This window comes from Egretta garzetta, unplaced genomic scaffold (genome assembly GCF_000687185.1).
Source record: "Egretta garzetta isolate BGI_Z169 unplaced genomic scaffold, ASM68718v1 scaffold465, whole genome shotgun sequence".
NCBI lineage: Eukaryota > Metazoa > Chordata > Aves > Pelecaniformes > Ardeidae > Egretta > Egretta garzetta.
Genome location: NW_009259680.1, coordinates 1871041 through 1894517, shown reverse-complemented (window position 1 = coordinate 1894517; position 23477 = coordinate 1871041). Strand labels below are relative to the sequence as shown.

Sequence of the window (23477 nt, the reverse complement as noted above, 5' to 3'; positions counted from 1 at the left end):
AGGAACATCTGTCTTTTTGAATTCTTCCGAAACTCTTATAATCTAGTAACTGGTATGCTTTCCTTAAAACACTGAGTTAAGTAACCCCTGCCATGAAATGCCTTTACAAAATCAGGGATATGAGCAAGGACAGGTGTTTCTAGTGTGGCCTCTCCATATTTGCACTTTGGCAATCACTGTTTCTGGGTACTAAGCATTGGAATCTTCCTGAGAAACCAGGTCTTTTGGAGCCACCTTTCTGTGATATGTCTCCTACAGCTACCACATGTCTTTTAACCACAAAGACACAAGAAGTTCAAATGTTGTGCAGTATCTTTGTTGCTTTCCTTCTGACTTCTTTGCCCCTATCTTCTTCTCATAGGAACTGTTTTTCATTTTATTTGGCTGGAGTGCAAAAGGGTGACAAATTCCTGTAGCTAAAAGAACAATGAAGAAATAGATCTATTGAACTTGGAACTGTCTAGTTGCTTTTTGGTAGGAAGGCTTATTTCTTGCCCTGTTTACTGACAGAGGAGCCTATTCACTGCATAGTTTATATTTGTCTGGTGAAGTGTAAGTTATACTCTCAGTGGCCCTGAATCTTCTCTAGTCTTATCCTCATGAACCGGTTGCCTAACGTCAGGCACCCTCTAACCTGGGTCGCTTTGATAGCAAGGTCTAAGCGTTACAGAACCAATGCTACAGTCTCAGGGGATTTGTTGGATTGTTTTCACATCATGCTTGGGCTCCAGTACTTCATTGTGGTGCTGATGTTACCGGATACCCAGTGATTAATCTAATTCAGTAGGACAAGCCAATACCAACAAAGGGAATAATTCTTGTTGTAAATTCCAGGTTTAAATAGATGAAGAATTCCAATTACTTCAGGTGGCTGAGTATAGGGTTGTTTTCTTTTATAAAGATCAGAGATACTTCTGCCAAATATATTAAAGTTAGATCACGTTAGATTATTATTTCATGTGAAAAGAGTAAATTATTACAGAATCACAGAATGATTGAAGTTGGAAGACACTTCTGATGGTAATCTAGTCCAAACCCTCTGCTCAAGCAGGGCCATCTAGAGCAGGCTGCCCAGGACTATGTCCTGATGGCTTTTTAATATCTCTAAGGATGGAGACCCTACAACCTCACTGGGCAATCTGTGCCAGTGCTCAGTCACCCTCACAGTAAATAAGTGTTTCCTGATGTTCAGAGGGAACCTCCTGTTTTTTAGTTTGTGCTCGTCTCTTCTTGCCAGTCACTGGGCACTACTGGGCTCCATCCTCTTTGTACCCTCCCTTCAGGTAGGTGCATCCCTTGATGAGATCCCCCCCAAGCCTTCTCTTCTCCAGGCTGAACAGTCCCAGCTCTCTCAGCCTTTCCTCATATGAGAGATGCTCCAGTCCCTTAATCATCTTAGTGGCCCTTTACTGGACTGTCTTCAGTAGTGCCATCTCTCTCTTGTACTGGGGAGGCCAGCGTTGGACACAACACTGCAGGTGTGACCTCACGAGTGCTGAGGAGGGATTACCTTCCTCGACCTGTGGCAAAACTTCGTAATGCAGTCCAGGATACTGTTAGCCCTCTTTGCCACAAGGGTGCATTGCTGGCTCATGATCCACTTGGTGTCCACAAAGACCCCCAGGTTCTTTTCTTGCAAAACTGCTTTCCAGCTCGTCAGCCCCCAGCATGTACTGGTGCATGGAGTTGTTCCTCCCCAGATGGAGGGCTTTGCATTTCTGCTTGTTGAACTTCATGAGGTTGCTATCAGCCCATCTCTCCAGCCTGCCTCTCTGGACAGCAGCACAGCCCTCTGGTGTATCAGCCACTCCTCCCAGTTTTGCATTATCAGCAGGTTGAGGGTACACTTTGCCCCATCACCCATATAATTAATGATGTTGAACTGATTTATTATTACTGAATTCTGAATATAGAATTATTACTGAGGTCTGCCTACAGGCCAAGCAAGATGCAAAGAAGTTGTTACAAATAGATTTTGCTGCATTTGGCTGTTTAACTCCCACCTCTTTACGTCTGATATAAGTGTCACTTTTCAGATTAGTGGATCTTCACCCTGAGTTGGAGAAAAAATATTCAGCTGATGCCAAAGTTTTCTGAGTTGACTTTGGGACTCTGGATTGCTGGAAGGCTTGGAGAGAATTTGTTTTGGACATCTAGTGGCTTTTATGAAATCCAAAAGCATCTGACAAAATGTTACTTTCTTGCTTTTAATGTTGCTATCTACTATACTTCAAAATTGTTCTACTTCTAACCACCTGCAGCAGTTGTGATTTCAGCTTCACCATCACATGTAAACCACAAGAATCTCATCTGCCTTCCAGAACCTACATTTGTGGAGGACTGCTTCAGTATCTTTGAGGTTATATGAGATAATGGCTTCGTGACTATGTCAAAGAAGTCTAGATTTCTGTACAGCTGTGCATTTGGTAGTGTGTGCCATAAAGGTCATCTCAGGTATATTTCTTTTGTCTTGCTTGCGTTACAAAATACCAAGAGATCCAATTTTCTTTTTGTTGGTGTATTATTTGCATTATATGCCTGAAAAGAGGGCCATATATCAAAGCTGAGATACTCTCTGTATTTAACGACAGACAGCCCAAGTGTCTAATCCTTTAAACCCCACAGCTTATTTTCACAGCCTCTGTCTCCTTTCTGCACTGCTTCAACTTCTCATGTCAAGAAACTCACAATCAAGTCAGGAACTAAGAGAATGGGGAATCCTCATTTTCTTTCTTACACCTTTGCTCTGAAGGAGAGAGAGACAGGTGGTTCCAAAGATTTTAAAACCACAGACTGAAAGATAGCTGTTTTAATGTGTGGAGATGGAACAGGAAAAAAAGCTAGTATGGAAAGAAGGAAAGTCAGTATGACAAGCCTCTTAACCATTACTTGAGTTGGGGAAGACTACATACTATGTGACTAAAATTGTTTTTCCTTTGCAGATCCATAAGAAGAAAGTGAATATGAACAAAGAGATCATGTCTTTGCGGGATCTCAAGGTTTCTGTTATTGATGAAATCAAGTGTTTAGTGCAAGAATTGAAATCTATACAGGCAGCCTTGGATTTATCAGAATGTCGCCCTCTTCCCCTGATCCCTCAATTACACCCAGATGAAGTTCCAGAAAAAAAATTTGAGTATGACAGTGACATCCTCCTGAAGTTCAAAGAGGAGCAGGAAGCCAAGGCAAAGCTCCAGGAACACCTGGAAGGGTCTCCCTCATCTCATGCATTTAGGCATGGGTTTCTTCGAGCTCCTTCCATTAAAGAGATTGACCCCATGGTACAGGCTGCAGGTGCACACCTGATGAAAATAGCATCATCTGTGGTCACAGAGCAGCAAAAGGTTTTTGAGCATGAGAAGGCAGAGCCAACAGAAATGGAGCTGGAAATTTTAAAGAGGGAGAAGATAAAAAACCTATACTTGCAGGAGACCTTGATTAAAAAGGTAGGAAATCAAAAGGGTTTTATTTCATATTGAACAATCCCACTGGCTTAGAAATAAAACCAAAGCCCCTTGCTTCTGTCTCAGGATTGCAGCTACTCTTGCTTTTCCGAAGTTCAGGAAAATGCTATCTGGTGCAAATTTACAGTGTAAATCCCTAACTGTGACCTGTGTGCTGACTATCACTTAAAAAAACAGATCTTAGATTTCTTACTGATTGTTCTATGAAACCATGAGCTTTAGTAGCCAAAAAAGACAAGTAAAATGTTAGAAATTACTTGAAAAGTGATGAAGATGAAAAAAAGGAGCATCACTACAACTTTGTAGATTCATGATGTTCTCAGCTCTTAAATAACTGTAGTTCTGACCCTTTGGTCTCAAAAATGATTTTGTAGAATTAGAAAAGGTGCAGAAGAGAGTAACCAAAATGCTTAGTCATGGAAAAGCTTCTTTAAAAGGTACATTTAAATGGATAAAGCATCTTTGGCCTGGAAAAGGAGCAACTGAAAGGGTTGTAGCAGAGGTGATAGAGTTATGAATAGCACAGAAAAGGAGAGTGAGAATCACTTCTTGAAAGAAGGAGAGATATCAAATGAAATGGTCATGTAGAAATCTTGAAATATGCAAATGGAAATAGTTTTCCTATCCAACAATAGCTAAGCTTTGGAACTTGGCTTTAGGATGCGGGGGAAGCTACAATTTGATAAAGTCTGGAAGAAAAATCCATTCAAAGCTGTTGAACACCAACACACCACTTCAAGCTCAGGATGTCCCTAAATCAGTCTAGGAGGGTAGAGAGAGAAGCATGCCAGAGTCATACCGCTTGTTCGCTCCATTCCTTAACGTCTTCATCTTCTGCTATTGGCCATTGACTCTTTGGTCTACCCCAACACAGACACCCTTATGTTCATGTGTGCGAATGTTTTAAGAGAATAACAAAATGCTGCTGTGACCCTCACATATGTCTAAGTTAATGGTGTCAGCTGCTAGTACTGATTTAACTGTAAATGTCTAAGGGAAGAGCTGGCAGGTATTCTGAAAGAAGTCTGTCAAGACAGAAGACGTGTATTTATTGCTACATCTGGGATTGTTACATAAACTGCTTCAGGGTACTGTAAAACATTCTCTGAAGAGTAAAATACTTCTGGGGTGGAGTGAAACATTCCTCTGAAGCCCTGGTGATTCTTTTACTACAAATTGTGCTGTGAATGAAGACACGTTTGGGGTTAACTTTGTCTTTCTAAGTGCTTCAGTTTTCCATAGTAAATAGCATGGGCAAGTTGTTGATTCAGCAGAGAGAATTTTTCCCTTCTGCTCTTTTCTCTCAACATGTTTAGCTCCACTCATAATACTTTCCCTGTTCCTCATTTGCCCCCCTCATATGCTCCAGATCAAAGCGCTGGTGATCAACTTTGATGCTGAACTTCGCTTTCTCCGGCACAAGAAACTGAAGCTGGATGTGCAGATGAAAATTGCTGACCTGCGCTACATCACATGGTATGAAGAGCTGCTTATCCTGAAGAACCTTGAGAAACAGGAGAACCTTCTCCAGGGGCATGTTAACACCCTCGTCAATGAGCACGAGGCTGTGCAAGTAAGTAAGCAAGCCATGTGTCTCTGGATTTAACAGTTCCACTGATGCATGTCTTGAAACAAAAGCAAGCCATAAAGTAAATGGTGGCATCTCTTTGCTTCATTTTAGCACTGATCCAGTGTCTAGTGCTAAATTTTTGAAAACAAGAAACTCCTGATGATCAGCCTAGGATGGTTGCTTTTAACTGCCAATGGTTTGTCTTTTCATAGTTTTAACAGCTATATTTTAATAGGTACTTAATGATGTGGAGTTGGTGACAAATCATATACTTAGATTTAAGAATGTTCTTCTAGGTTTTGCTTGATTGGAGCACAGGTTTTAAAGAGAGAAAGTCAAGTTTTGCATTTCCAGATCTTCACAGATATATCCTATAGATACACATGTGGGTTGTACCTTTTAACTGAAGTAGGTTTTTTTGTTTGTTTAGTCAAAATTGAACAGCTATCTTGCACAAATGGAGGATAGAAAGTGTGAGATTGTAAAGCTCCAGGAATGTGAGAAAACTCTTTATACCAACTTCCAAGCATCCCTTGGAGAAAACAATGAATTTGCCCATTTTCTGACCAAAGTTCTGAAGAAAAAAATCAAGTGTGTGGAAAAAAAAGAAGTTGAAAGAGAAGCAGGTGGGAGATACTGTTCTTTTTGTTTCATGGATATGTTCCACAGACTTCCATGGGGTCACGTCTAGCTCAGTCTCTCAGTCTAGGTGGAGCCCTGGGTGCATGCAGCACTGAACTCGGTTCAAAAAACCATGGATCAGACTTACCCAGATTTGTTTATGTACCGACCTATGTTCTGTGGCAGCCATTTTGAATGATAACAATGGTGTAATTCATTTTCTAACATGACTACATTTGATCTGATGACATCTCCTGCAATTGACTTCCTTTAAGTCAACACTGAAGACTGATACTTGGCATGAAGAAGGGGCAAAGCTTTAAATAGCTACTTCCTATGCTCTAGCAAGGGGAGCTATGGATAAGTGATTAGTCTGCCACTTTCATGACATTCTCCTTTAATCTGACCACTGACTAATGAAAGATCATAGACCTAATCTGCAATCACCTATTTGTCACAGGACTAAACATATTATGAAAGGATTTAATTTATCTTAGTGACTCAGTTTTAAACTGTGAAGGCTAGGCAGCCTTACCGAGCTAAAATACTTGTCCTCTCTCTGACTTGGCTTTTGATTTCAAATGGGACACAATTAACAGAAAATGCAGACAACAGTGATGCTTTTGTGACAGTTTTGTGCCTCTGCATATTTTACTTCATTGATTAATCTCTGTAGTAGAATGGTAAACCTACAAGGTTTAAATTCCTAGCACATATAAAGAGAGGAAACATTACTGAAGGAAGTCCCAAAAATGTGCCTGTATCTGTGCATTTGGCACTACTAGGTGATTTCTCTCCCTCGATTTATTGTTTTGTGGTTTGTTTTTTTTTTTTTCTTTCTTTCTGTGAAATTATCAGATCAGTGCAATAGGCACAAGGTCCTGGATCCACATATTACCAGGGTGATCTTTCATGGATTATTGGGATTGAGCTCACCAGCACATTGACATAATGCACAGCTAGTGGGTCTGGGGGTGTTCTGCAAGCCATCAGTACTGTCCTTTTCTTCCAGATGAAGAAGATGAGAATGAAGAGAATGATGATGAAGGGTCCAGCTTGGGGACTGATGAAGAAAATTCTGGATCTGAAGATGAAGTCTTTGATGATTCTGTTTGCCCAAAGAGTACCTAAGCCATCATTTCCTTGGGTTGACTACTTGTTTAGCTTTAGGGGCAATATTGTATGTTTAAAAAGAAAACACAGAATTTGTCATTATTTGCTGCATATTAATGCCATTAAGGGCCAAGAATGTGTGCATCGCTCCTGAGTGCAGCATTTCTCCCCAGGAAATCACAGTGGAGATCATTAAACAGCTGGAGTATAGGGTACCCTAATTAAAAAGTTTGGAAAAATAAAATTTAGCTAAGCACTAAGAACTAATTATTTTGTATAAAGAACCATTCCCCATTTTACGGCTGCTTTCTAGAGAGAAAAGGCTCCTCTCAGGAGTGGAGCTGGAGCTAGGCTGTAGCTGCTCTCTGGAAGCCTGCTGCCTGGCCTAGCTGGATCAGGGAAGTTCTGCGGGGACCCTACCATGGTGTTAAATTAAGCTCTTTGTTACCACCTCGTGGATTTATGCAACAATTGCCTGTTGCTAGGCTCCTCTCTTAGGGGTATCTGAAAATTAGGAGCTTTACTTTGCAAAATCTCCCCCCCCTTTTTTTTTGTAAAAGTTTAACTAGTTTAGGGTGTTAGGTTTTTTAAAAATCTTTGAGTGATATGTCAACGACCATGTAACATCACTCATCACTGCTTTATTTTCAGTTAGAACTCACTAACAAATTGCCTTATCATACTTTTTTTTTAATGGATTTTACCATCATTTTCACAAATTGAATTTTTGATTAACTCCTCATTCATCTCCTTTTTCAATGAAATGTTGGGAAGAAATGAAGAGGATTTTTACTTTCTATTGATAAAGTCCAAATTAGTAATTTAATGGGGAAATTACATGTTGCATTAGCCTCTTCATATTTGTCTCTTTATGCATAAATTGCTTTGCCTTTTTTGGATTTTTTTTTTTATGCCCACTGATTTGGGCTGACAATGCTGACTTGATTAAAATGACTGAAATCACTGCGTTAGAAATTCACAGATCATCCTTATCGCGAAATAAATGAAATGGGTCATATGAACCACAGCTTCATTCACAAATAGAGCTGTAAGTGATCCCTACAGCAAGTTCATTATTTATGGTGAAGGATGCTGTAGATAAACAACTACAAGTTCACATAATTGCAGATTATACTGTAACATGTTTTAATGTCTGGGACTGCATTACTTACAAAAGCTAACTTTTGAGCACTTGGCTTTAATATTGGCTTTGATGCATTTAGTCTTACTTCTGGAAACGAATGTCTTGACTGAATGTAAAGAAAAAAAGATCCATCCAGGACTTTCACCCCCTCATGGAGGAACATGGCCCATGTGTTTTATGTTTGAGAAAGCTCTAGGGAATCAAGAGCACGGTCTTGTAATGGGAAATGCTGGGCAGTGTGCACAGTAGGAGAAGCTACTAGCTCAAGCCTATAACTATAGTACAGTCATAATGAAACTAAGCTATTCTTTGACTCTTTCCTTCTCAGACTGCAGCGAGGCACTCTTCCAGAACACCATCCAGCTCCGGCAGAAGTGGTTAGACATTGAGAATGCTTTAACAGAGGAGAAGAAAGTTGCTGCTAATCTCAGAAAGAAATATAATGCCTTGGCCAAAAAGGTATTGTGGTGTTTTCTTCTCAGCAAGCATCAGCTGGCTCCATTACAGCAAAAATATTGTGCTAGTGATTTTGGCTAAGATTTAAAAAGCTCTAACCCTTTGAGAGGCTTCAGTTTGAGTAGAGGTATCTGTGGTAGCACAGAGGCAAGAAGCATCTCAACATGGGTCATCTGTCCTCCTGAAAAGGGTAAACCAAGGTGGTCCAACCTTAGCTGCTATGGGGCTGGATCCAGGTTTTAGGTCCGGTTCCTTCCCAGCTGTCTAATGATCATGCAGCAGCAGAAACTGGATTCTCTGGTTCAGATGCAACATCCGATGTAGCCTGGTCCATCCTCTGTGCATGTGGATGGAGAGATTAAAGAATCCTTATCCTAACACAAATGCAGGTTAAAATAAATGCATAAAAATGCTATTCTTCCATCTATTTCTTTTCGCTCTTTGTCATAGTAATCATTGAATAAACTCACTTGGTGGAAGTTCTCCTTTTAGCTTTTTTGAGCTCCTGCATTCATCAAGACATTTGATATATATTAATTCAAAAATATCTTAATTTGAAGGGTTATCCAGGATGGAGAGAGAGAGTTCTGCCAAAATAACATTGTGCAAGTCTTGCTTTTATTGTGCCTCAAAAATGTTCCATCAAATATGCTTAACTTACAACATTTTTTATTTAGTTTTTAAAGGCTTTCCTAAGTGCCAGCTGCCACATATTCACCCCGGGGTCTGACATTTGAGTCTGAATTGTTTCTTTCTCATGCAGAATCAATAAGCATTTCCAGGCATAACACAATAAAAAAGTATCTTGCAGGCTATGTAGATTTAGAAGTGTTTTAAACACTAGACAAAGCAGCTGTCTCTTGATACACGCAGGGCTTCTCTACTAAAGAGACATTTATGAGTGTAGATGTGTACAGAGGTATTCAGGATGGAATCTTGCTTCAATATGTAGATGAGCCTTGTGTTTGCCCATGAAAGTTATCTATCACAGTACGTAAAAAGAGCATTTTTTTTTCTATACTTTTTTCCCTTTGGATCAGGGACTCCAACATAGAACCTTGCTGCCTTATGCATTTGAGTATCCCAGGATTTTGTTTGTCCACAATTTGTCTTTTTGCAGGCAAAAGTAGTGGAAACCAGTCTGGACACTGCAGAGAGGGAACTGGAGACCTTTCAGTGGGAAAAACAGCAGAGACTGAACGAGCTATATGTAGTCGTGCCTTTGAAACTCCATCAGGTAATTCAAGATGTTGTGCATCTGCAAGTGCAGAATGGCCTATGTACATACAACACAATAGCGTTTCTGTTCTTTGGGGCCCTTAGTTCCTGATTCACCATTGTCTCCTGGGAATGAAGTGCCATTAATTGAACTTCATGCTGCTATTTCCTCTAGATTTTTTTTTTCTTTTCCTTCTCTACCCTTAAACTGACAGAAAAGAGGTAAGGACAGGAAGCTTGTCCCATTGCTGAAATGTGTGTAGTCTTCAAGTGTTTTATAGGTTTGGCATGGGATTTTGCTTCAGGTCCATACCTAATGATATTCTCCTGGGGAAATAAAAAAAACAAAACCCCCAAACCAATCAACCAGCCAAGAAAAACCCACAAAAAAACAAATCAAAAAAGCCTCCAAACTATTGAAACTAGTGGGAGTTTTGCCCAGTTCAAGAATGCTGGATTGGATGCAATGCATTCATCTACTCAGCTGTTAGCACAGGGATGATAAGTAGAAAATGAAGAGGAAAACTCAAGACAATACTGTTATTTCCTCTGGGCTGAATCTTGTCCTCAGAGAGAGAAGATAGGGCTTCTGCCTGTTTTGGCTCATACACCTCTAAGGCAAGCTCAGCTCTCTCAATTTGTTCTATCTTGCTTCATTAAAAGGTTGTTAATAAAGGCAGAAGAGTCTAAGGCCTGACTGTGCAATCCTGCAGCTCCCAGATAATTCAAAAGCACAGACAGTCGATAGGGAGTCCCTCACTCCTGCTTTGTTCCAGGTGCTATAGAAGGATTGACGGCTTCATATGGAGGCAGCCATCACATCTCCGAGTAGTCTTTGAGCTTTGCTGAATGGTAGCAATTCACTGGCCCAAACTGTGAGATTTGTGCCCACGCTTACTATTACCTCACTGAGTTCTCTAACTTTTGCACATTTGTTATCCTGAGAGATCACCAGTACCCTTAATAAGTAAAGCCAGCCTTGCTCATGGCTGTTTCTCGCAGGTGGAGTACTTGGTTAATGGGGAGATGCCCAGTGACTTCTCCCAGGCTTTGGTATTTACCAACCAGTCCTTAGAGTATCTGCAGAAGAGAATTGTGGACCTACGTAATGAAAAGAGAATGCAAAGAGAGATCTATAAGGCGGCCCAGGAGCAACATAAGCAGCTTCTTCAGGACAAAAAGGAGATGGAGATAAAGATTCATCGTGAGTAAGAGTCTCTGAATGACACAGCATACTAATGCTCGTTCTGTCCCCCTCACTGGGTGTGGGTAACTCACCAGATATCTGTCTTTACACTCAACCAGATGTCACGGCTGGTTACTGCAGAAAATAAAACAGAAAGAGCAGATCAAGTGGACTGTTTTGATGAAGTAGTGGTAGTTCTCTAGCACTGCAGAGTCATTAGGTTGTTAAGTAATTTAGGAACTTAGTATAAGGCTAGTTGACTGAGGTGAGACACTGGAAGTCAGGACACACAATTGCTGTTTCTGGCTGTAAACCAGGAAAAAAATACTTTCCCCAAAGCCATGTAACCTTTTATTTTTGGCGATTTCCTCCTCTATATAACATAAGAAGAACAAAACAAGTCCTGTTCAAAACACACACTGTTCCCAGGATGAAACCCAAAGACATGTCTAGTGCCACCAAACCTGCAGAGGCCCTATATAGCCTTTGGTGTGGCCGTGGCTTACTAGGACTGGCTTAGAGTGTGGCTTGGTGACCACACAGACGTGATCATGGGCAAGGACAAACGGCAGTATTCAGTTGTGGGCTCTGTGTGGTTTTGTGTGGATTATTTATTACAAAGCAAATGCCCAAGAGTTCAGACAAAAAGCACAGGATAAGGCAGAAATTCTTATTAACCGAAAACAGACAGTTCTGCCGTTTGTGCCATGCCCTTTCTGCTAGGACTGGAAGATAAGTGCAATGATCTGCTGATGAAGAAGTTTGGCTGGCTGGTGGATTTTGAAGCGGTTCAAGCACGCTCTGTTAACATACGCATGGAAGAGTTGGAAGCACAAATAATGGAGAAAGAATATGTGCACTCCCAGGAGCTCAAAGAGTGGGAGGTAAGGAGCAGGAAAAGGAGGAAGACCTAAGTGTTATGATGATCTGTTAAGGCTTCATTTCCCTGCGGCTGAATAGTTACATGTTTTGTGAACATGTTCCTGTTTGGGTTTTTCCACCTGTCATTAATAGACCATAATGTCCAACTCCTATTTCCCATCATCATTCCTACCTCTGCTCCAGTTGCCGCTACGCTTCCTATTTTCTCATGGAGGTAGTTGATGACCTTCTTGTTTTACTATCCTCAAATGCACCCTTCTGGTTCAGTCCCTGTGTGAAGTTCTAGAGCGCTTTCCTTTGGTTTTCCACTGGCATTCAGCACCTTCTGCCTTCTCCCACTGCCTTTGGTGATGAAATGCTTGTGTAGAGGGCAGCCCTAGCCCAGTGTGCTAGGCTGTGCAGTCTGAAAAGTGCCTGTCTCTATCTGGCTGGCCTAAGACTCAGCTATCGTGGTGCAAGCAGGCAACGCTCTTATGCTGCACTTACAGAATGCTGTCTTTTTTTTCCTTTTAAAAATACAGAGAAAGAAAAATTAGAAAACAGTCAGGTGAGGATCACAAAAGATCCAGAAAAATCTCGCTTTGAGCCAGTATCATGCCTCTTGTTTTAAACTGATTGAAGATTTTTCTTTTTTTTTTTTTTTCTGTGCCATGCCCTTTCTGCTAGGACTGGAAGATAAGTGCAATGATCTGCTGATGAAGAAGTTTGGCTGGCTGGTGGATTTTGAAGCGGTTCAAGCACGCTCTGTTAACATACGCATGGAAGAGTTGGAAGCACAAATAATGGAGAAAGAATATGTGCACTCCCAGGAGCTCAAAGAGTGGGAGGTAAGGAGCAGGAAAAGGAGGAAGACCTAAGTGTTATGATGATCTGTTAAGGCTTCATTTCCCTGCGGCTGAATAGTTACATGTTTTGTGAACATGTTCCTGTTTGGGTTTTTCCACCTGTCATTAATAGACCATAATGTCCAACTCCTATTTCCCATCATCATTCCTACCTCTGCTCCAGTTGCCGCTACGCTTCCTATTTTCTCATGGAGGTAGTTGATGACCTTCTTGTTTTACTATCCTCAAATGCACCCTTCTGGTTCAGTCCCTGTGTGAAGTTCTAGAGCGCTTTCCTTTGGTTTTCCACTGGCATTCAGCACCTTCTGCCTTCTCCCACTGCCTTTGGTGATGAAATGCTTGTGTAGAGGGCAGCCCTAGCCCAGTGTGCTAGGCTGTGCAGTCTGAAAAGTGCCTGTCTCTATCTGGCTGGCCTAAGACTCAGCTATCGTGGTGCAAGCAGGCAACGCTCTTATGCTGCACTTACAGAATGCTGTCTTTTTTTTCCTTTTAAAAATACAGAGAAAGAAAAATTAGAAAACAGTCAGGTGAGGATCACAAAAGATCCAGAAAAATCTCGCTTTGAGCCAGTATCATGCCTCTTGTTTTAAACTGATTGAAGATTTTTCTTTTTTTTTTTTTCCCCCTCTCTGAGCAGTAAAACATCAGCACCTTTATACATGTATTTAATATGTTTTGTGATGTCTACATTTTCCTGCTCATGTCAGTTGGCAACACATTCTGGCCTTAGCCTTGCTGGTTCACTATTGACTGCTCCTTAGGGAAGTTCGTCTGGTATCCTTCAATGCGGCATGCATCTAGATCTGGCTCAAGACTTTTCTAACTGACGTCAGCAAGGACACAAGTACGTTTGTAATGAACTGTCCTGGCCACTACTTGCATGTTTTTGTAGCACGACACGTTTCCAGGGAAGTAGAGTCTTCAAGCAGGTTCGCGGTTCCTTGCTCTCCTGGTTGTCCTGTGTTTGTAGGTAGGCAAAGAACCCCTGTCCTGCCTTTTGGATATGATAGCCAAATCTCAAAGTGGAAACTCATAGCCCCAGCCTTCTCTGTTCCTCTTCTATGCTGGCTTGTGGCAGGTGTAGGAACCAGCACAATACCTAGTGCACAGATGAAAGTATTACATACCTAATGGTTTTCTCTTTCCTACGCTTTTGCCAAACTGCTTTACCTAAATACTTAGGCATTTGCAATATTTAAAAAAAAAAAAAAGAAGAAGAAAAAGACAGGTTGCACTAAAGGTACTGTTGGATCAGGTGGTGTATGCAGGATCAGTCTGTTGTTTACCTCCCTTCTGTGACACTTACATTGTGCCTAGCACTTTTTCCCTACTTCATACTTTTTGTCCTCTCTCATCCCGGCTCAACCTTTTGTATCTTTCTAGGAAAGAATCTTAGACCTGCGGCAGCAGCTAATGAAGCTGACAAAGGAAAACTCCAGCAAGCTGCAGCAGCTGAACCGGTTCTACCTTGAAAAGCAGCAACTTGAAGCTAAGCTGGATTCACTAAAGAATGACCTGGTAAGCTTTTTAGCCACTGTATTGCATGCAGGGTTGAGACTGTTCAGAAATGGGTAAGGGATCATCTGGCCCTCACCAGCTCTCTGGCTTCGCGTCCTACTCTGCAGTCAGCAGTTTGAGCTAATATTTCCCAGTGGCACAGGCTTAGTGGCTGCTCCAGGTCTGGTAGAAAGGGAGATGAATGAGCTGATCCTGAAGCTTCTCTGCTAATTTCTTACTTAGATGCTTCCTAATACTGAAAGAAACTCATCTTATTTCTAATTAGAAAACATCTTGCAGCAGGTCAAATTTATTCCTTTGTTACATGGAAACAGCCAAATGAAATAATCTTTGCTCTGTCTTAGCGAATAAGGCATCTACTCATGACAGTCTGAGTCTAAGTTAGTGGTCCCTTACTCTGACTTCCAAGTAGTTCTGACTGAGAGCAGAGAATCATGAAGCTGTCCTGCCTCGTGGAAAGCTTCACTTTCCTGCTTGAAATAAATTTCCACCGTGCATTCTCCCATGTTTTATAGGAGTTATTTTTCTCCCTCTCTTTCCAGGGAGTAGAATTTCAGGGCCCCCGAACTACCGACATCAAAGAGAAGGCCAGGCTGGAAGCACGGCTTAAGCACAGGGCTTGTGACACAGCCCTCCTAAGAGAAGAAATCAATCTTCTAAGCAGAAAAGATGGGCGCTTAAGAGAAGAACTTGCTCTCCTTAGCAGAAAAGATGGGTGCCGCTTTCTACAACCTTCATCACCACAGGACTCTGAGACACCAGCTGAAACGTTCCCCGTCCTTACACCAGAAACGGTAACTAACAGTCCAAGTCTCCCTTAAAAATGGACACGGTTAACTGTGGCAGTAGTTTAATACCTGGAAGTGTGAAATTAATTGCTTTGGCTATACAGGGGTTTAGTTGTAAAGGGTTACATTTGTTTCCGCTATCAAAATATGACTGACTGTAGCGGCAGATACGGAATAAAAAAGTGCAACTACAACCAGTAAATGCTGTTACCAGTCCATTGCAGAGATTTGCACTGGGCAGATGCCCTGTGCACGTGTGTGCCTGTCTGTCCTTCAGAACAGTGGCTGATGAAGGCTGGATACGAGAGTTTCACGAGGGCAAAACCAGCTTTGGTACCTGTGTTCTCAAAAATACAAAGAGGCCTGCCTTATAGGTGTGTTTTGTTAGTTGCTGAATATCCTAGCAGCAATGGTAGTTCTCTGCTAACTGAGCTAGTTAGAGCCAAGGGAAGTGCTGTTTTTTTGGAGAAAGCAAAGGGACCCTTTCTCCTCAGGGCCTACAGTGCTCAGATGGGTATGGAGCCAGTCAAAGACTTTCCCGCTTGCCTCTGCTTTGTAGCAATAGGAAGCCAGCTATAGTGCAGGACGTGGCATTTACCTGGCATGAGGAGGGTATAGCAAATGCAAAGTCAGCCTGTAATTCCACTGGCTTGCAGCTGCCTGAGCAGAGTGAGAGCCAGGCTCTGTACGTTTTCAGGTTTTATTCTTTCTTTTTCTTTCTCTGGCATTCAGCATGGTGGCAGTGCATGACCGTTTACAGCATGTACCCTGTCTTACCGTGAAAACTTCCTTCAACCCCCAAAGCGGAGGGCTTGTGCTGCACAGTTCTTCCAGTGCAAAGCTTCTGAGGGCCTACAGGGAGGCTTGGGGTTTGTTGCTAGTTTTTAATTAAATAGATTGAACAACCTGCAGCTGCTCTTGCTCTTCCTTCCCACTCCCTGCCTTTTGCCACTGGTCTTTGTACACCAGACCGAGGAGCATTCAGCCAGGATCCAACCGTCTCCCAACCAGGCTCAAGAACTGCCACTGCTGCCCCCAGCACAACTTGTGCTGCCTGCCTTTTCGGTGGGTCCTGATGAAGGTGCTGAGCATCCTCTGTTTCCTTAGGGGAAAAAAACCCCACCCTTATCCACAGGCCTGGATGATGAAAGCTTTTGAAGCTGGAAAACCACAGGATGGAGGGGTGGGGAATAAGGAAACAAAATTTGCAGAGATTTGGGGGTCAGCCTGCCTCCTCCCCCCTTCATCAAACTCATGCAGCTGTTGTTGGATATAAATGAAAATTTTCTCCAGCTGTGCTCCTTACTAGAAGTTTTATGTCACTTAACTGGCACAGGCAGTGGCTGTCTCTTTTCTCCTGAGCTCAGCATTGAGAAGGTGTGCGTGGGTGTCTATTTGGAAAACTGTAACTGCAGGAAAACATCACCTTTCCCCAGGTGTCCTGCCTGCTGTGTGTCTGGAAGTAAAAAACAAGTAGGTTCATGCTGTGGGAGGATTTAGCATACAGCCAGCCACAGAAAAGACTATAAAGCCTTTATTTTAGATGTTAAAGCATGGGTTTGTCTTTACAGATACGCGGCTGCAGATGGCGTGTATGTGAAGGGTTGTTTAAGTTGATTAGGCAGAGTGCACAACTCCAGTCCATGCACAGGAGTGTGTTCCTGGGACAAACCTTCCTGCAGGGGTGAGGAATAGACCTTTTAGAGAGCGTTATCTTTTGTGAAGCCCTCACTGCAAGAGGGCGCTCTGCAAGAAGGTGTTTGATCTTGGTGGTGGCAGCTCTGTTTGGACCCATGTCCTGCGACGTCTCTTGTGCTGCTCTTCTAGTCTTGTGCTCTGATGAACAGCCCGGTGGCATGGGCAGCTGCTGCCCTGAGCGGCTTGGGTCCTCCTGCAACTTTGCTGAGGATGCCTTCTGTCTCCATAGCATTATAAAAGGCGCATATACATCTATATACAAGTGCATAAATATATAAATAGGGGTGTTATACAAAAATAAATACCCATTCTCTCTTTCTCTTTAGAATAAGTCTTTTTTGCAAAAAAAGGCAGCTCGGTCCCTAGCTAGTAGGAGAATGAGTCTCTAAGGGCCGCAGTGGTGGCGGGCTGCTCTTCAGATGTCTTGGTAGGTCCTGAGCCAAAGATGTGATCATTGGATTCTGGGGATGGAGATCTCCTCTGGACTGGCAGCAACCTAGTCTTTCTACCTCTTCAACTGGCACTAGGCCGAGGCAGCAAGGGCTTCCTGAAAGGGAAGGAGCAAGAAATGATTACGATGCATACAGAAATGAGAGACGCTGTGGTGGCTTTCTAGTCAACAGTCCACTTTATGAGGATAGGTACTCTCATCAAAGAGGAAGAACTGCATTCTGAAAGTCCTGGCTGCGTGGGAGTTTGATCCTGCGCTTCCACACAAGTTTGATCCACACTAGAGGTGGATCAGATCCTAGGGAGATGGATTCACGTAATTTTTCGAGGACCTTGTTGTTTTACTGGCTGTCTGGAAAACGCAAAATTAAGGACTAAAGGACAGTGTCTCTGCAACTGCAGATGGGTATGTGCCCTTCTGGCAGCATACAGCTCAAGTGTTTGGAGAAATCTGTCTTCTAAAGCTGACTGAGACAATTTACAGTCCCCAGCGCAGCCTTTCCATCCTGTTGTTCTATGCAGTGTTAAAACAGTCCTTGCCCCACAGAAGCAAGCGCGACCAGTGCCATCAAAGGCCCTACAGTGAGATTTCCCTTCAAGATCAGCCTAAAACGTTGAGATGAAGCAAGCACTGAGTTTTCCAGGCCACTGACCTTGGTGGAACAGGGGATCCCGTCGACCATCCAGGCTAGGGCCTCCCACTTTGCTGCCCATCACTGGAGGATGGAGGCCAACAAAGTGCTCTTGAAGGTGAGGACAGTCATCCTGTGGCTGAAGAAGCTGGTGAGTGGAGTCATCTGGAAGACTGTAGAGGAAAGAGCTGTCTTCTGTTCTTGAGTTGGGCAACCTGGGGAGGCAGACAAAGAGTTTTAGCATTATTCGCAGATCTTTCCTCCTTGAAAGATATGACCCGTGTAACACCTCAGCCAGCTGCATCAATGCAATGACACAAAGCATTCCTACATGAGGGGAAGGGCAGAAATGGGGATCTACTTGTGGGGTGGGAACGAGGTGATAGAATCTTGTATCTGCGATTCAACATCTTGTGTGTGCCACAGGAGGTGGGAAGAGTAGTGCCTCCCAGGGAGCATGAGAATAATGATGTGGCAGCTGAACAGCAAGACACAGGACACCTGCAATCGGACCCTGGCCAGATTCTGGGGCAGCTGTTTATCAGCTTCCAGTCGTAGATGTTAGCTTCTCTCATCCTACTTTTCAGTCTCCCACTTAGGAGCAGGGGGAGGGAAAGGGGGCAGGGGAAAGTAGGTCTTGACCATCTCTAAAATTAAATTATCCCTCCCTTAAACCGTAAGAGGAAGGAGATGTCCGAAGAGAATTTAGACCAAGAAGGCCTAGTGCTGGGGCATGGATTTGTTTCCCAAGTGAATTGGGACAGATGGGTGCTGAGGGCGAGCTTTTGTGAGCGTGTAGTCTTGTGGGCCCCACTGGACTGTTCCATTCTTCCCCTCCATAAGCCAGGACTAACCTGGAGGGCTGGTAGTCTTGCTGGGCATTCCCGTTTTGCAGCACTCTCGCCTGCAGCAAGGCGTTGGTCTCCTCGTGTGACTGGAAGGAGAGAGAAGGGTTCTCAGCAGAGCAACGCCACACAGCAGCATTAAGAGACAGGTGCTGATCTGGGAGCCAGAGCCGTGGGGAAGACTGGTGAAGCTCTCATGACAGAAGGCAGAGAAAGCTGCAACTGTTTCTTTTGCTACAGAGGACAGAGTGGAACTGAACAACTCACTTCATGCTTACTGCTGAATCGGTGGGGGATGATAACCAATTTATAGTCTCAGCTGTGGCACTGCCTTGGCCTGTGTTACTATTTACACACAGAGTCCTCAACACTGTCAGTGCCTCTGAGCTCTGCTCAGGAGAAACAGGAACCCTTAGGAGTAGCCTTTTCTCACTGTCTCCTCAGTACTTAGAGCCACTGCCCCAAGAAACACCTCCTCACTAATGTTTTGGAGACCTTCCCGTCCCTCCCATGTCTCAGACTCTGCTGCAAAGGGGGAATCTCTTTTAAGAAGCCAGTCTTGCCATGTCCACCTGCTGCAAAGGGGGCCAGGCATGTCTGGAGAAGCCCTCTCACCACAATCACAGCCTCCAGCTCATGTCAAACCAACTGTTAACCGCAGGTGCAGACATACCTGTGGCACTTCATCGGGGCAGTAATCTCTGGGCTTGGTGCTTGCATAGCCCACTCCTGCAGCGGGGCAGATGCCATTCAGGTGTGCCCCGTTGGCATAGGCCTGCCCGTTAACGTAGGGATGTCCATTGGCACGAGGAGCAGAGATGCCCCTCAGCGGCACCATAGTGTACTGGCAGGATGATACCAGCAGCCCGGCTCCTGGGAAGCCCATGTCAATGGTTTGCTCTGCAGAGGGAGGAAAAAGGAAGTCTGAGGCCAAAAGCAGAGGTAAAGTTGAGCTTCTTGAAGCTCAGCAGGGATAGCATTAGGCTTCCCATCAGCAGCTGTTTTGGCACCCAAAGCACCCTTGATGACAAAAGGTGGAAAGGGGCCCTTACAGGAAGGAAAAGGGAGTGCCCCTTTCCACTGGCTCTAGTCCCAGGGTTCCTTCTCAGCAAGGTAAGCAGGACAAGGGACAAATGGCGGCCTTTGTCTTTATTGCATTCCATGCGACATTTGGAATTTGCCCTCTGCCCACCCCCTCCCTGCTTCCCAGCAGCCCTCCCTCGCATTTTGGGTGTTTGACCCAACTACCCACAGGTCAGAGCATATCTGGTAAATCAGGCCTCAAGAAAGAACCCTTACTCTGCTTGGACCAGGCTCTCCAAAGGCAAAAGGGGATGAAGGCCACGATGAGGAGTACGATAGAGCCCAGCACAACGCCTACAATCAAGTATGGCAAGTCGCTGGAACGGGCCACCATAGCTCCCGTCCCCAGGCCACTGTGCCCACCACTGAGTGGGGGACGCTGCCGGGGCGGCACTGTTGAGGGTGGAAGACGACCTGGCAGACCAAGAGACTTCCGAGCTGCGAAGGGAATGGAGAGAGAACATTAGAGACAGACATAGCAGATGGAAGAGCAGCACGTGCCAGGGTGTCTATGCTGCTGTGGAGTGGACAGACTTCTACAGTGGCTTTAAAGTGCTCCTGTATTCCAGAGGATTTCCTAGGCTGATGCATATCACAGTGCAGACAAGTCCTTTGTGCTTGGCTTACAGATCTGCCAGGGTCTTGGGCTGCTAAAGCAAAAGGAAAAAAGCAAAACAGCTTCTTCAAAACACCCCCTTGGACCTAATGCTGTTCCTATCATGAAAGTGCGGCTGCTTGGAAGACGACGTAGGATCTGCTTATAACCAAACGCAGGAATTGGGAACAGCAAGGGAAAGTTATCCCTTCTGGTTCCAGCCACCGTCTATGTGACACTTAGGAAAACAAAAGGTAACTACTGCTGTGAGGGAAACGGTGATGGACTCTGCAGAAGGGGTCTGAGTACTGGTATGCGTACGTACACATACTGAGCAACAGCACCAACAAACCTATACCTCTCTCCTCCCCAGTGCTGCCTCCACCTCCTTGCCCAAGCTTGGATGACGCGCCCTCAGGCAGGGATGGTACCTGCTTGGCTGTGCCCTGACAGGGGAAGGCAGCAGGCAGGGAAGACAGCAGATGGGGCTCCCAGAGGCACCCTGTGAGGCTGGTTACCTTTGGTTTCACAGATCATTACGTTGCTGAACTCGCTTTCACCACCCTCATTGAAGCACTGCATCTTAATGTCATACGAGGTCTCCGGCTGCAGGTGGCTGATGGAGTGCCAGTACCGATCTCCTGAGGAGGGAATACACACACGGTGCCATTAGCTTCCTTGGGAAGCAGGCCTGGACCATAGCAGCCTTGTGGCCTTTTGTGCACAGGGCTCCTTCTGGCCAAGTACTCTTCCAGAAGGAACCAACAGCTGGGACTGGTCTCCCAATATCTCCTACCTTCCACCACGTCCTTCTTGTAGTCGCTGTCATTGTCACTGTCAGTGGGGCGGTAGTAGATGTAAAAACCATGGATGGGAGTGTTGTTGTTGCTGGCTGGGATATACTGCAGAGGATGGGAGGGAGAGCAGAAATTACCAGAGATGTCTCTGCTCCATATCATAGTAGGTGGGGAGCAGTGGGGGTAAACGGGATGGGAGAGGAGGAAGACCCAGCAGGGAGATCTTCCTTGTGTTGCTGCTGGTTTGCACAGCAAGAGCTTCCTTCCAAGAGCTCAGGGCTGTTTTACACTCTCACACCTCACTTTTCTCAGACAGTCCATGAGTCTGGTCCTGTCCCCCTAAGCATCCAGTACTCTTCTCCCTCCCCGCAGCCACAGCCAACGCTTCCGAGAAAAAATTCCTCAGCAACAGCGACTCAGCTGGGCAAGGACAAGCGCACATTCACCTTGGCTCCAGTAGGCTCATGGCTTCCAGACAAACTGCATCTTGCCATGAACTGGTGAATGCAGGACTCTTGTGTTTCTCAAGACAGCTCTGTTCCTCCCCCACCCAGGGCAGTACTGTCCCAACTCCATGGGTTCTTGCCATCTTTGCAAGTGTTTTATCAGCTACTGTTTGTGTCTACATGAACAGCAGCGCCCATCCTGCCCTGTAGCAATTTCTGGCTAGAAGCAGCTGGGAGAGAAGAGGGCAATGCATCCCTCTGAATAAGCTCTAAGCTGTTGGAAACACTTGGATCTGGGCTTGTGATCCAAAAGATCCTGCCCACTCCTAAAGATCCTCTGGGCTGGACTGCTGTAAATGATTATCAGCAATTAATTAGGACTGCTACCCAGCAAGTGAGAGTGAAGGACACATCTCCCAGAAGCTACTGGGACAGACAGAGATGCCAACAGATTCCAGGAACTTGGCCATGAGAGCAAGCAGCTGCCCCATACGTTTTTGAACTGTGCTTGTTGAACAAAATGGTCTCAAGACCCTGAGGTTATCTGCTGAGATGCCTCCTGTGTACAATGTCAGATTCAGATGAAAAGGGTTTCCTAGGCTCTCTGACTTCCCCATTTCTGTGTGGACCAAACCCAGTCCTCCTTTGCCAGAGGGAGCTGTTGGATCCCAGATCCATTTGTGCTGGTGACAGGCTCCAGTGCAGTAACCTGGAGGGTGTGTAATCTGGTCAAGCAGCACCCACACACCTGCTTCCTGCACGCTCAGAGATCTCCACCCCTACAAACCTTACCATCCACTTCAGCATGATGGTGGTCTCATTGATGGCATCTGTGAAGGTGATGTACGGGCCGGCCACAGGGCGCTCGTAGACTCGGTTGCTGTACCCGGACACCACATATGGCCGAGACGCTGCACTGGGCTCGCTCTCTCCCAGGATGTTCAGTGCCCGGACACGGAATTTATAGGACGTGCCTGGGGTAAAAATGGGAAATAAAAAGAGTTGCAGAGATTGGAGTCTTCCAAGATTTCTACTATCAGCACAGGCCTGACTGTGGAGAGGGGCTGCATCTTCTCCAGAAAGCAGAGAGCCTACAAAGAGGTTTTGATTGAAGTACAAACACCAAACAGCCAGATTTCAGCCACGTGCTAGATGGAGCCTGCTTTTATTTGCCTTCCCCAGTTCCTGTCTGAATGGTCTAGAGGTCAGACAGCAGTTCTGCAAGGTGTGTGGGTGGATTCAGAGACGCCTGAAAGGCTGTCCTGACCCAAAAGCAGGTATGGGAAGGCATCCTTCCTCTGCTACAGGGAAATTAAGTACATAAACATTGGTTAAAAACAAAAAGCCTGAATAATTTTTAACCAAATATCATTTGACTGGTTTTTAAGGTGGGGTAGATATCTTGCCCTTTTAAGCTGTTCAGCTCAGCGCTGCCGCCTTTTCTCATGTGAAGTGCAATGGGAATTGTGTGCCCATCTGTCTTGCCTATGGCTAAGGAAGGGTCTGTACGGTCTAGTAAATGGCAAAACCAAACGCCTTTAGTAACTATATCCTGTAATACAGAAAAGCATGCGCAAGCCTCCCAGAGGGAGGTCAAATCTATGCTGGTCTTTGCAGCTGGAGAAATTGGAGAAGCATCTGCAGCTTTTCCTCATGCGTCTAAGTCTGGAGCTGGGGAGGGCTTTGTTTTTGCTCGCACATGCCGGGGCTAAGCATGACGTGACAGATGGCGAACCATCCCACAGGGACCGCACTCCTTTCCCACAGACCTCCAGGAAGCAGGGAGGAGAACACCTGCCTACCTTTCTCCAGGCCTGGGATTTCCACAGAGAGGCGAGAGGGAGGAATGTCACTGGTGGCCAGGACCCAGTCTCCCAACTTCTTCAATTTCTTATATTCCACACGGAAAGACTGGATGGGGAACCCACCATTCCCACGGGGGATCCAGGTCACATACACAGATGTCTCTGATGCCATGGAAATGGTTGGACGGTCCGGTGCCTCTGGAGCTGCAGGGGGCACAGAAGGACATCAGGACATGAAACACGTTCCTCTCAGCCTGGCTGGAGGATCCTGTACTATGTGGGTATGCATAGGGACTACCTGCATTGCACCCACCCAACCGC

General features: G+C 44.8%; 2 protein-coding genes across 2 annotated transcripts in view; one reads left to right on the top strand and one right to left on the bottom strand.

Moving 5' to 3' along the window:
• Window positions 1–15555, top strand: part of CFAP44 (cilia and flagella associated protein 44) — a gene marked incomplete at its 5' end in the record, with an annotated part of 33106 nt that extends 17551 nt beyond the window's left edge. The window contains 11 exons of the mRNA XM_035894044.1: window positions 2943–3446; window positions 4834–5037; window positions 5465–5660; window positions 6668–6778; window positions 8241–8371; window positions 9489–9605; window positions 10589–10790; window positions 11496–11656; window positions 13883–14017; window positions 14560–14811; window positions 15538–15555. Of these exons, the coding sequence (XP_035749937.1) occupies window positions 2943–3446; window positions 4834–5037; window positions 5465–5660; window positions 6668–6778; window positions 8241–8371; window positions 9489–9605; window positions 10589–10790; window positions 11496–11656; window positions 13883–14017; window positions 14560–14811; window positions 15538–15555 (2031 nt within the window). The remainder of the gene's footprint in view (window positions 1–2942; window positions 3447–4833; window positions 5038–5464; window positions 5661–6667; window positions 6779–8240; window positions 8372–9488; window positions 9606–10588; window positions 10791–11495; window positions 11657–13882; window positions 14018–14559; window positions 14812–15537) is intronic.
• Window positions 15556–16865: 1310 nt separating this feature from the next.
• The window catches only part of BOC (BOC cell adhesion associated, oncogene regulated), a 24075-nt gene continuing 17463 nt past the window's right edge, over window positions 16866–23477 (bottom strand). Inside the window, exons 10-18 of the mRNA XM_035894043.1 lie at window positions 23154–23360; window positions 22144–22325; window positions 20905–21010; window positions 20627–20749; window positions 19730–19951; window positions 19104–19330; window positions 18440–18519; window positions 17607–17800; window positions 16866–17050 (exon numbers count right to left, since the gene is read on the bottom strand). Of these exons, the coding sequence (XP_035749936.1) occupies window positions 16866–17050; window positions 17607–17800; window positions 18440–18519; window positions 19104–19330; window positions 19730–19951; window positions 20627–20749; window positions 20905–21010; window positions 22144–22325; window positions 23154–23360 (1526 nt within the window). The remainder of the gene's footprint in view (window positions 17051–17606; window positions 17801–18439; window positions 18520–19103; window positions 19331–19729; window positions 19952–20626; window positions 20750–20904; window positions 21011–22143; window positions 22326–23153; window positions 23361–23477) is intronic.